We start from the raw sequence: 13,230 nt of genomic DNA, 5'->3' as shown, positions 1-13,230 counted from the left end.
TAACTGGAAGAAGACGTTTGACCTTTGATTGTGGTGTCAGTATATCAAAGGAAGTTCAGAATACAATCACACATCCATTAAGCATAGCTATAATACATGGATATAATTTGTTTTGACATTTATTGGAGCTCTCTTGTGGCTTAATTGCACTTCTTTGCAAGGCGCACTTTTCAGTTTCTACATTTATATATTGCCGGATGTACAGGAGGGCTGTTATTAGCTGTTTAATCATGTAACTTGGCCAATAAACAATGTCACCGAGATGTGATTTAATGTAGTTAAGCCCAGCAATTTCTTCTCATGAACTGTCTCTGAGAGTAGATGTAATATATAACTTTATTAAATTATTGTCGTTCCAATTTATTTATTTTTTTACACGTCTACATTTACCGATACTTTTGCCCTTTATGTGCTGCTAGGACTGTAAATAAGTAACATTGCTTATTCAAGCCTTTCTTATTACAGCAAATTCCGTAAAGATCTGTTGCTCTCACAGCAATTCTCTTAACATGCTCCCTGCCTTTAGATATTCATTACGGTTGGTTGTAGTGTATTTAAGGTTTCTGCATTATTAAACTACTTTCTTCTTTAATTTCAAACTTCATAGCTATCTTACTACATTTATTTTCATGATATCAAGTTCAAAAGTTCAGACTGCTGGCAACTGCTTCATACTGCGTCATTTAAGCTCCTTGTAGTCATTAGCTGTAAATGGAAGAGTTCATGAGAAGAAAGCCATTTTACTTTGAGTATTAACATTTCCTAGGATTATTTTGATAAATTTCTGGGGTTTTTTCTTGATAATTTTCAATAGTCCCTCATTGCTAAAATTATCACACAATGCCCCATTACAAGGACCCCCAGAGATTAGATGTATTCCATGGAGAACGTGACACCACTTCATCAGAAATAAAGTTTTATACACTTCCCACGGATATCAATGGACTGTCAGGAACATATTGAGCGATTGGCTACAAAATATAATTCATTCCTTAAAAGTTTATTCCTTTTTCTAGTTTTTCTGGTTCCGTTCTATGATTAAAATGTAATTTCTTACCGAAACTCATGTTATATTGTCCTCTTTTGCTGGCTCTACACTTTTTGGTCCTAGTGTTTGTAGGATGTGCACCTCCCTTGGATCACATGTCTCTGTTGAAAGCCCTGTGAAAGCCCTGGCAAGGCATCTGCAGCTACGTTCTGGGTGCAGCATTAGAGGGTGCCTCAAAGGCTTCTGTGCATGCCTGCTCACAAACAAGTACAAGCATGACCATTTCTGCTGGATAGCGGTGATAGCAATAACAATATTTCATAAACTCTGTAATATTAATCTATTACCCCTGTAATCATGTCAGTTTTATACAGTTTATTCACAGTATATAAAAGGGAAGAAAATGAAACTTCTCCTATACATAGATAAAGGTGAAGAATAGTGATAAATATAAGTATTGTTATTATTATTTATTATTAAAGCGCCATTCATTCCATAGCGCTGTACATATGATAAGGGGCGCACATACATAATACAGACAATTGCACTAAGCATGAACAAGACGAGTTACAGACTGGTACAGAAGGACAGAGGGCCCTGCCCGTGAGGGCTTACATTCTACATGGTATGGGAGAAGGACACAGTAGGTGCGGGTGAAGTTGGTCATGGTGGTATAGAGGCAGCAGGGTCACTGGTTGTAGGTTTGTCTAAAGAGGTGGGTTTTTAGGTTTCTTTTTTAAGGATTCCACTGTAGGTGAGATATCATACAGCTCTATTATGTATTACAGGAATCTATAGGATTATAATCTGTCTTTGTCCCAAATTAAACAAGCAGCATCAATAGTGGACCTTTAGCTCATTACTTTCTGGACTGTTTAATTTAGATGGTGCAGTACTTTGGCAAGTGGTTGCTACCAGCTGTGCACCACGAGTACAGCTATTTGGATAAGTAGAGTAATTTTGGCAAGCTACCGTACTTACATAGACAATTAGCTTTCTGCTTTATTTTACTCAGAAGTCTTTTTTGCTAGAATTTGTTCAACTACCCATAATTGAAAAAGTATAGGTGTATTTTATATTAAATTAATTTTTCCCAGGAACAGCCACTATCTTGTCCATTGGTTGTGTCTGTCTATTGCAACTCAAGTGAATGGGTGCCGAACAGCAATACCAGACGCAGTCCATTGTCAAGAGTGATACTGTTTCCGGAAACCTGTTTATAGAAAGTTTTCTTCATGTTACCTAAAATAATTTTTATTGCTGTTTGTATCCACTTAACTTGACATTTAAGTGAATGCTGTCGGTAACCCTAAAGCTCTCCCAAACCATATTCTCAGCAATCTGGCATGTGGACATCTGTGAAGTTGTTTGGCAAGGACCTTACATTTCAGATCTGATGTCCATCTGACTGCATGTGACACAGATGGAAGAAAGTTAGCTGAATCACATATGTAGTTATCGCTAATTTATTTCCCTGATTATCAATAATATTATAATACTGTAAATACATTATAGGCTACTTTCACACCTGGGTTCGGTGCGGATCCTTCTTGTATCTGCATAGACAGATCCGCACCGATAATGCAAATGCTTGGATCTGTTCAGAACGGAACCGTTTGCATTATTCTTTAAAAAAAAGTCTAAGGCCTCTTTCACACAGGTGTCGCGTGTGAGGGCCGGATAAGATGCGAGTGCGTCGTGGTAAAATAGTGTGATTTTCTGCCTGCGAGTGGGGTGAGTTTTGTATATGATTGCGTTGCGTTGTTTCAGTTTTTTCCGTGCGAGTGCAATGCACTTTGCACGCGCATAAGAAAAAACTGAATGTGGTACCCAGACCCAAACCCGGACTTCTTCACTGAAGTTCGGGTTTGGGTTAGGTATTCTGTAGATTTTAATATTTTCCCTTATAACATGGTTATAAGGGAAAATAATAGGATTCTTAATAATTAAACTCACCTCATCCACTTGTTCGCGCTACCCGGCTCGTCTTCTTTCTTCTTCTTTGAGGACCTTGGAGGAAAAGGACCTTTGGTGATGGACCATGTGATGAGCACAGTGACGTCACCAAAGGTCCTTTTCCTCCCAAGTCCTATATTTTTCTTTTCTACTCTGACCTGCATGAGAGAGCTGCTGAGGAGAGGATCTTATTCAGGGTCTTACACTACACAGCATACAAGTAAAAATGGAACCATAGCACGATACCTCCCGAATATGCCACTAAACAGCCAGTGGGTGCAAGCACTTCAGTATAGCAGTTCTTGCCGAGTGGATTTTTTTTTGCCCTCAGTGTGGTGCTTTAATTCACAGGTATTTTACAAGTAAAACTCTTGTAACAATGCTTTTATCTTTCATTTAGATGTGCTGTAGATAAGTAGTGACTGTGATATTTTATGTTGATTGTGGCATTGAATTACAATAACCCAGGGAATCGTACTGTATATGTAAAATATTGCAACCTGGGGCCATTACAACTCAGTGTACTACTGTACTGATCTCTAAAATGGATATAGTACAGATATACAATATGACTTCATTGAGTTCCATGAGTAAAAAAATAACATCTAGTACATTATAAATAGTTTTGATCACTCAAATATATATATAATATACACATATAATATATGTGTGTGCGTATATATATATATATATATATATATATATACACACACACACACACACATATATATGTATCTATCTCTATTCTATAATATTGTTATTGATTTATTGTGTGTTCTTTTGTTAGGTAGAGAATCAGCACCTTACAAAGTTTGGTTTTCAGTGGAAATTAACAGTATGCCTGCTCCACCAGAGAGAACGATTGATGTCACTTGTTCTGTTTTAGTAAGTATTAATGCAATAATGGAATGGTAAGGAGCTAAATAATGATGAAAAAATAGAAAGAATTCTTGTTTAATGCTGCCTGTTAGAGCATATGGAGCTCAGGAACCCCCTTTCTAAGCCAGAGCAATAAGCCTCTCGGAATCTGTGCACCCTCAGCATGCAATAAACCTCTCATCAGTGATTTGACCTGACTCATCCATGTATTACAGGTTGGTCATTTATTTAAATGCAGTACTGGCCCCACAGTGGCTAAAGTTTAAAAGTATGAGTTGTGATCAGCTGATTGGCTTACAGAAGTGTCTAGTGTCCAATTTTGTGATAATAGAACCTAAAGGTCTAGCAGAAAACAAGATAATTTGGAACTGACTTTGGAGCTTATCACTTGCCACTAGGGCTTATTTCTTAAAGGCGCACTAAACCTAGACATTTTTGATAAAGGCAAACATTAAATAATCTTACCAGTACTGTGTATTGGTTCTCATTTCTTAGAAATCTATGAGAGCATGGGTTAATGCATTTTTGCATCCCTCGGCACCATGAAGTCGCAGCTTCACATCACAATGTGTTACATCAACACAAAGCAATAAACGCTTGCCTGGCTAGGCGCTCACTATACAGAGGTTTTCCCTAGCGCAGTGTTCACACTGCGGTATTCGGCTTCAGTCAGATAGCCTCCTAGCTGTGTGAGCAGTGCAACCCACCAGTCCTCCTGGTGGAAGCAGCAAAATACCTTGGGGGGATATGGTCCAGCAGTCCTTCTGACTCTGACCGTGCGATTCCTCTCTTCAGGTGTCGCTGGGTTTCCCCCCAAATTCAGGCTTCCTCAGCCTTGTGGCCTCCTAGCCCTCCTGGCTGGAACCACCCAGAGCCTCTGCAGGCCTCCTCTTCAATTCCCTCCCGCTCTGAAGATTGCTTTATCCCCAAGTGATTATCGCACCTCACCTCAGGCCAGGTTATCGTGGGGAAAACACAGCAAATATAACATATATCTCCTCTAATAGGTTTTCTGCACCATTCTAGGAGACACATATCTTCCCTCTTCATATATGAGGCATATCACTGACTCACAGCATATAATGTAGCTTCTTTTTTTACACTTTGAACATATAGAGCATTTATAATCAGGATCAACCCTGTTAAACCAGGCATAAAGCCTGCTAGGGTTAACCCTGATGAGAAAAACGTACATTATTTTGGAGTCTCTGTTGCACCGTTCCCAAAATATATGACTTTTTATTGAAATGTAAATTAGCTCTTCGGTGCACCGAGGCATGGGTCAGAGCTTCTCAGAGCACCACAGCTTCTCCATCTTGTACCTCTTGCCACTCTTCTATTCCCCATAATTGAGAGGACCAGGCATCTACACTATCAGTGCATGTGCAGATGACTACTGCTCATGCTCCAATTACATCATCATCCACCGAGAAGAGGAGATGCTCAGCTTTGTTCAGGTGGAAGATGACATCACGTGCACATGCACAGTAGTAATTTGTACTGATGGTAAAGCAAAGTCAAATACACTATTCATGCACCTACAGTGTGCACTAAGGCACAGGCGCAAGATTAGGGTCCATTCATTAGTCCGCAAATGGGTCCGCATCCGTTCTGCAATATCAGGAACGGGTGCGGACCCATTCATTCTCTATGGGGCTGGAAGAGATGCGGAGAGCACACTATGTGCTCTCCGCTGTATCCACATTTCGGGAGCGCGGCCCCGAACTTATTGGCTTTGGCCCCGAACTTCCGGGCCGCGGCTCAGCAAAAAAATAGAACATGTGCTATTCTTGTCCCCAATTGCGGACAAGAATAGGCAGTTTTATAGGGGGTGTTGGCCGGGTGTATTGTGGATACGCAATTTGTGGATACGCAATACACCACGGACCTGTGAATTTACCCTAACAGGGGTGGGTCAGATGTCTGGTCGTGTTAGTTGTGGAGATAGTGGAGTGGCAAGAGGTACAAGATGGAGGAGCCCTGGTACTCCAAGGGGTTTGTGCCTGCCCTTTAGAGAACCAAATACTTAAAGGGGTTGTCTGGGTTCAGCTCTGATACCTCTATTTCACCCCCGGCAGCCCCCCTGACATGAGCATCGGAGCAGTTCATGCTGCGATGCTCTCCCTTGCCCTGTGCTAAATCGTGCAGGGCAAAGGCATTTTTTGGAGATCCAGTGACGTACCGGGGCTCTCCATGGGGCTGCCAGTGAAACTGCAAGGGCAGCGCTAAAGCCCGCCCATCAGAGCTGGTGACGTCACCGAACACACTGCCGGGCGGAAGTTTCCGCCCCTGCCGTGTGTTATTGAAAACAAAAGAGCCCGTGCCCTCCGCAATTTAGCGCAGGGCATGGGGGCATCGGAGCATCAGATGCTCCGATTCTAGCCTCAGGGGGGTTGCCTGGGTGAAAATGAGGGTATGTCCGGGTTCAGCTCTGAACCCGGACAACCCCTTTAATTTACCTGTCACTAAAAATGATATATCTTGTAAACGGCACAAGTGAGACACATAAATACAGTATTGTATCATAGATGGTTTAATAGGGTTGATCCTAATGACAGATGCTCTTTAAAGTTTCAAGATGTCTTACAGAAAAAGTGACCTTGTTGTGCAAAGCAACCAGTCAATGTCAAGCTTTTGTTTCCTAAATTGTACTGGTATAAATTCAACATGGGCTTTGATTAGTTGCTTGGCACACCAAGGCCGCTTTTCTCTCGGTCATGTGTGATCCATGAAGCATTTTAAACTTCCTTGAATTGACCTACATACAGTATATATTTTATGCTGTCATACGTTACTCTCCGTGTTTTCTTTTCTTCTCTGCTGCTGTCCTTGCTTAACTTTGTGTATGTTTTATAATATCACTTCAAATTTCCCAGCAGGGTTAATGTTATTGCTAAATTTTTTTTTTCTCCATGACTTTTTTGTTCATGGTCTAAATAACCGAGAACATTGACTTCTCGTTGCAAGTGATTATTTTTTCTAACACCTATCACATTTTGTCCTACATTCACTCTGACCAGATTTGCATATGTAACTTTAGTCATATTTCATTTCGAACTCACAGAGCTGGATGCAAAGGTGGCACGTTACATTATAATTAGGAAGGTGCGAGCTGTAGATTTACAGCGCTGATCACATTTTCATGTTACTCTCTTTTCGCTCTGTTCAATGCTTACGTTCCAATTAAAAGAATAGCACAGGATAATACTGCTCTGTTTAAGGTATTAACATGGATAGGATGCATTGGCATTCACTGCCAGCAAAGACAAGTGTCCCATTTTGTTTCATATCAAGTAACTTTTAAAAGTAGAATGAAATTACAACATGTAATATTGTTCTGTGATGCATCGACACATCTTTAATAAAATATCTAGCTTTCTTGTGGTTTTCAATCTTTCTACATCTAGAAAGGTCTGGAGACTTCATTGGAAGAAAGAGTTCCTGGCTGGCACTGCATCTGTGGTATCTGCTTACTGTATTTCAATTTGTTATGTTACCTTGCAAGCTGGTAATATAATGATTGATGTCCTGAAAGGCAGGACAATATGACAGGAAGACATAATTAATCTTCCTAAGCACGTTAACAGAAGTACTCTGCCGCACAAAAGAGGTCTGGCTTACAGCATTTTTGACATTTTTGAAAAAAATTATTGGATTACAGCTACAATTTAAAAGGAGTAGAATTTAGTGTTTTTAGAATATTTTTTTCTATATGATTTACATTTTCATGATAAATATGTCACTGATAGTGACATTCGTTTATCTTAAAGGGGTTGTCCAAGTTATATTTATTGATGACCTATCCTCAGGATAGGTCATCAATATCGGATTGGCAGGGGTCCGACAACCAACACCCCCGCCGATCAGCTGTTTGAAGAGAAGGCAAGCGCCATGCCAGGGCTGCCTCCTCTTCACTCTTTACCTTCTAGCCATTGCATCTGCAGCGGTGAGCAGGTGTAATTGCACCCAAGCCACCGCATTGTCGGACCCCAGCCAATCTGATATTGATGACCTATCCTGAGGATAGGTCATCAATAAATATAACTTGGACAACCCCTTTAATATTGGTAATAATTGTTCCTTATGATAAGTGGAGTTACCATATTATCCGCCCTATAAGACGCACCGGCCCATAAGACGCACCTAGGTTTTTGAGGAGGAAAATAAGAAAAAACATTTTTTTTAACCAAAAGGTGTGCTTTTGGTGGGTTTGAATTAATGGCGGTCTGTGCATGACACTATTATGGGGGATCTGTGGATGATGCACTGTTATGGGGTGGGGGATTTGTGGATGGCACTGTTATGTGGAGGATCTGTGAATGGCACTGTTATGGGGGGGAGCTGTGGATGGCATTATGATGGTGGGGGGATCTGTGGATGGCATTATGATGGTGGGGATGGATCTGTGGATGGCACTGTTATGGGGTAGTGGATCTGTGAATGACACTGCTATATGTGTCATCCACAGATCCCCCCATAACAGTCCCATCCACAGATCCCCCCACCATCATAATGCCATCCACAGACCCCCCACCATCATAATGCCATCCACAGATCCCACCACCATCATAATGCCATCCACAGATCCCCCTACCATCATAATGCCATCCACAGATCCCCCCACCATCATAATGCCATCCACAGATCCCCCCATCATAATGCCATCCACAGACGCCCCCCATCATTATCCCATCCATAGATCCCTAAGGAGGGACTGTAGTAGGCGGGGAGAGCGGCGGGCAGTGCAGGCACTTTACTCTGGCCCGCCGCTCAGTATGTACTGTATTATACCTAGTGTTAATAATAATATTTAAACTGCGCTCCCCCTGCTCCCCATCTGTACCGTACATACCGGTACATGTCACTCTCCATCTCCTGTAGTAAGCGCTAGCAGGCAGGCCGGGCTGCAGGCGGCCGTAACTCACTGAGCTCACGTGCCTGCTCCGCCTGCTTCATTCATAAAGTAGGCGGAGGAGGCACGTGACCTCAGTGAGTTATGGCCGCCTGCAGCCCGGCCTGCCTGCTAGCGCTTACTACAGGAGACGGAGTGTGACATGTACCGGTAAGTACGGTACAGATGGGGAGCAGGGGGAGCGCAGTTTAGATATTATGATTAACACTAGGTATAATACAGTACATACTGAGCGGCGGGCCAGAGTACAGTGCCTGCACTGCCCGCCGCTCTCCCCGCCTACAACAGACCCTCATCCCTCCTCACTAATACATCGCTGCAGCATCGCAGACTGCAATGTAAATTGCCAGCATTTGCCCCATAAGACGCAGGGGCACTTTTCCCCCACTTTTTTTTGGGGGGGGGAGTGCGTCTTATGGGGAGGAAAATACGGTACTAGATTTAGACTATTGCTATTCTGAAATTCTATCTTTTCTTTCAAGAGAACTTTTTTTTTCTTCAAATCCCGTATCGGATGCAATTGTCAATAATAATTAATGTGGAAATTGTTACAGCAGCACCAGTTACTGCAGCAGTTCTACCTAAGTAATGTCATCGGTACTTCTCACACCTTCTGTAGTATTCCAGTGATGTCATCACAGACATTGTGGAAGTATACTGTATTTCACAACTTCTGTTGTAACCCATTAGCATTGTGAAAGTATAATTGTAGAAGTATGTGAGCTGCACTCCTATATTATAGTCCGAGTGCTGGTGAGAGAAGAATACTCGGGGAATAGGAATATCCACGGCACTCCAATTTGAGTAGATGCAATTATTTTTAATAATCAAGTAAGTTCACATCACTTAGTTTTCCATACAATGTTGTTTCATATCCAGGAATAGAACAAACATATTAGCCACATTGTGTTCCCCGGACGTTTCGGTCTATCATTAGACCTTGTGTCAACGGGATCTCATTGGTGGTAGGAGCAATCCTGGATGTTCATCCAGGATTGCTCCTACAGGATTTGGTAAAATTAGTAGTTTCTACATTTGTACATGGGGGCCATCTTATCCGTGACTGACATCTCTGTATACACACACAGGGAATGCTGTCAATCACTGAAGAGCAGAAATTTATTTTAAATATATAAATTACATGCTGCTCTGCATTTGATGGTGACAGGTTCTCTTTAACATGTGTATTGCCTTAGGTACAGATCTATTTGCAGATTTTGCGTAATTATTAGACGTTACATGTCATTTTTTTGATATGCATTGTGCGTGTGTGAGTGGTAACCTTTTCGTTTTGAACTCATGTGATCCATGGCTTTTATACATCATTTCTACATTAATGCTGTTTGATTACTGACTTTAATGTTTACCCAGTTGTGTTTCTGTGGGCTTTGGGGACGCTTTCTATTTTAATTGCTGTCATTGCAAAACTAATGTCAGCAATATTATCACCATTTATTTATTCAGAAATAATGTAACAATTACTCTTCAAAGACACTGCAGCTTCACTTGGCTTAGTTCACCTATTCACAGTACAGTAGGCATGGAAGCAACAATATGTTTTTCCAGCTGTGCAGAAAACATTGGCATTGAGGGATGATGAACATGAGAACACGAGAGAACGGAGTGTGGTTTTTATACGCTAGACCTTCATTTAGATGATTGATACCAGATTAATGAAGAAGTATAGTAAGGCTGTAGATTTTCTACAACAAGAGATGCATATGTTAGAATTTCCTTTTGTAATGATTGTAATCATTTATGTGGCTGCCTTTTACTATATACTGTAAATACCTACAAAGCCATCTATAAGTCCTAAATCAAATAGATTTTGCCATAAGAAATATGTTCTTTTTTCAATACTAAGATATTGTTTAATAAATAAAAAAAGATTTAATTCTTTGCTCATGCAAGTACATGGAGAAAGTGGGGCCCCGTCTAAAATTTACTTCACCTCACTATTATTAAAAGCAGTTTTGTGACCCTCGATCTGATTCCTGCTTCAATTTTTCCTAGGGAAAGGAATAGCCCTTTGCAGCAGGTTTTATGCTGCCACTAGGTAAAAACATATAGCAAAAAAAAAAATCACTGAAAAAAGTGGCCTAAAAGGGTGGAAATGCTCCAAACCCAAACACTGTAGCTTGTCTATAACCAGTGAGCAATTCCTCCACATGCGGTCCGCAGATAACGGCAATCCCCAGCAAAAATGTGTACAATGGAGGATGACGGGGCGGACCGCATGCACCATAAGGACGTCTTACACAAAATGATACATTGTGCAGATGAAAAAATATATAAATACAAAAATCACTGCAGAAAATGCACCAAAATTATACGCAACTGACAATACTAGCTAATTCCTCAAGCCGATGTTAAAAGCTGAGAACTTTGCCAATATCTTCCAGTCAGGAACATATCGGAGCCCCTCATGCACCACATCACAGTGTCTCAGCAAGCATGGGGTCCTACCACTCAACTGCCCGTGGTGTGTGAACAGGGTCTGAACCAACTCACAGCCAGGCTCTCACATGCCTCCATAGTGGTATCACCAATGCACTGTGAGGTAGAATAAAGCTGTGAACCGCACCCACAACAGACCATGTGACACAGAAGCCGCACCCACAACAGACCATGTGACACAGAAGCTACCAAGTGCAAAAGAATGTTACCAACAAAATGAAGTGGCACATTCCATATACATAATAAAAGAAATCACTGAAAAAGTGGCCTAAATTGGTGGAAATGCTCCAAACCCAAACACTGTAGCGTGTGTATAACCGGTGAGCAATTCCTCCTCATGCAGTTCGCAGATAACGGCAATCCCCAGCAAAAAATGTGTACAATGGAGGATGCCGGGCGGACCGCATGCACCACAAGAACATCTTATACAAAATGATACATTGTGCAAATGAAAAAATATATAAATACACAAATCACTGCAAAAAATGCACCAAAATTATACGCAACTGACAATACTAGCTTATTCCTCAAGCCAATGTTAAAAGCTGGGAAATTTGCCAATATCTTCCAGTCAGGAACATATCGGAGCCCCTCATACACCACATCACGGTGTCTCAGCACGCATGGGGTCCTACCACTCAACTACCCATGGTGTGTGAACAGGGTCTGAACAGAGCTAGAAACCAAGTCACAGCCAGACTCTCACATGCCTCCAGTGTGGTATCACCAATGCATTGTGAGGTAAAATAAAGCTGTGAGCCACACCCACAGCAGACCATGTGACACAGAAGCTACCAGGTGCAAAATAATGTTACCAGCAATATAAAGTGGCACATTCCATACACATAAAGAATGGGCCTAAATGGGTGGAAATGCATGTCTATAACCAGGGCAGCAATTCCTCCGCATGCGGTCTGCAGATAACGGCAATCCCCAGCAAAAAATGCATACAATGGAGGATGCTGGGGCGGACCACATGCACCACAAGGACATCTTACACGGGTGCGGCTCACAGCTTTATCCTACCTCACAGTGCATTGGTGATACCACTATGGAGGCATGTGAGAGTCTGGCTGTGAGTTGGTTCAGACCCTGTTCACACACCACGGGCAGTTGAGTGGTAGGACCCCATGCTTGCTGAGACACTGTGATGTGGTGCATGAAGGGCTCTGATATGTTCCTCACTGGAAGATATTGGGAAAGTTCTGAGCTTTTAACATCGGCTTGAGGAATTAGCTAGTATTGTCAGTTGCGTATCATTTTGGTGCATTTTTTGCAGTGATTTGTGTATTTATATATTTTTTCATCTGCACAATGTATCATTTTGTGTAAGATGTCCTTGTGGTGCATGTGGTCTGCCTTGCCATCCTCCGTTGTATGCATTTTTTTGCTGGGGATTGCCGTTATCTGTGGACCGCATGCGGAGGAATTGCTCCCCCGGTTATAGACATGCTACAGTGTCTGGGTTTGGAGCATTTCCACCCATTTAGGCCACTTTTTTCAGTGAGTTTTTTTTTTTTATGTGTATGGAATGTGCCACTTCATTTTGTTGGTAATGGTCTTTTGCACCTAATAGCTTCTGTGTCACATGGTCTGTTGTGGGTACGGCTCATAGCTTTATCCTACCTCACAATGCATTGGTGATACCACACTGGAGGCATGTGAGAATCTGGCTGCGAGTTGGTTTCTAGCACTGTTCAGACGGTGTTCTCACACTACGGGTAGTTTAGTGGTAGGACCCCATGCTTGCTGAGACACTGTGATGTGGTGCATGAGGGGCTCCGATATGTTCCTCACTGGAAGATATTGGCAAAGTTCTCAGCTTTTAACATAGGCTTGAGGAATTAGCTAGTATAGTCAGTTGCGTATCATTTTGGTGCATTTTCTGCTGTGATTTTTGTAAAAACATATAGCCAACCTAAGCTGAGACTCTCCTTTGTCTATACGCCTCTGTCTATATATGTGCTGTCTTGCCTTTACTAGGAAATATATCTATTAAGGGGTTATCCCATCACTAATTTACAAAAATGGAACTCTG

The 13,230-nt window shown here is 41.8% G+C and overlaps 1 protein-coding gene across 1 annotated transcript in view; it reads left to right on the top strand.

The window, feature by feature from the left end:
* Positions 1-13,230, top strand: part of CFAP47 (cilia and flagella associated protein 47) — a 465,875-nt gene that overhangs the window by 267,773 nt on the left and 184,872 nt on the right. Inside the window, exon 45 of the mRNA XM_044285568.1 lies at positions 3,732-3,829. Within this exon, the coding sequence (XP_044141503.1) occupies positions 3,732-3,829 (98 nt within the window). The remainder of the gene's footprint in view (positions 1-3,731; positions 3,830-13,230) is intronic.

This window comes from Bufo gargarizans, chromosome 3 (assembly GCF_014858855.1).
Source record: "Bufo gargarizans isolate SCDJY-AF-19 chromosome 3, ASM1485885v1, whole genome shotgun sequence".
NCBI lineage: Eukaryota > Metazoa > Chordata > Amphibia > Anura > Bufonidae > Bufo > Bufo gargarizans.
The sequence above is the reverse complement of the archived record's forward strand: the minus strand, read 5'-3'. Positions and strand labels throughout refer to the sequence as shown.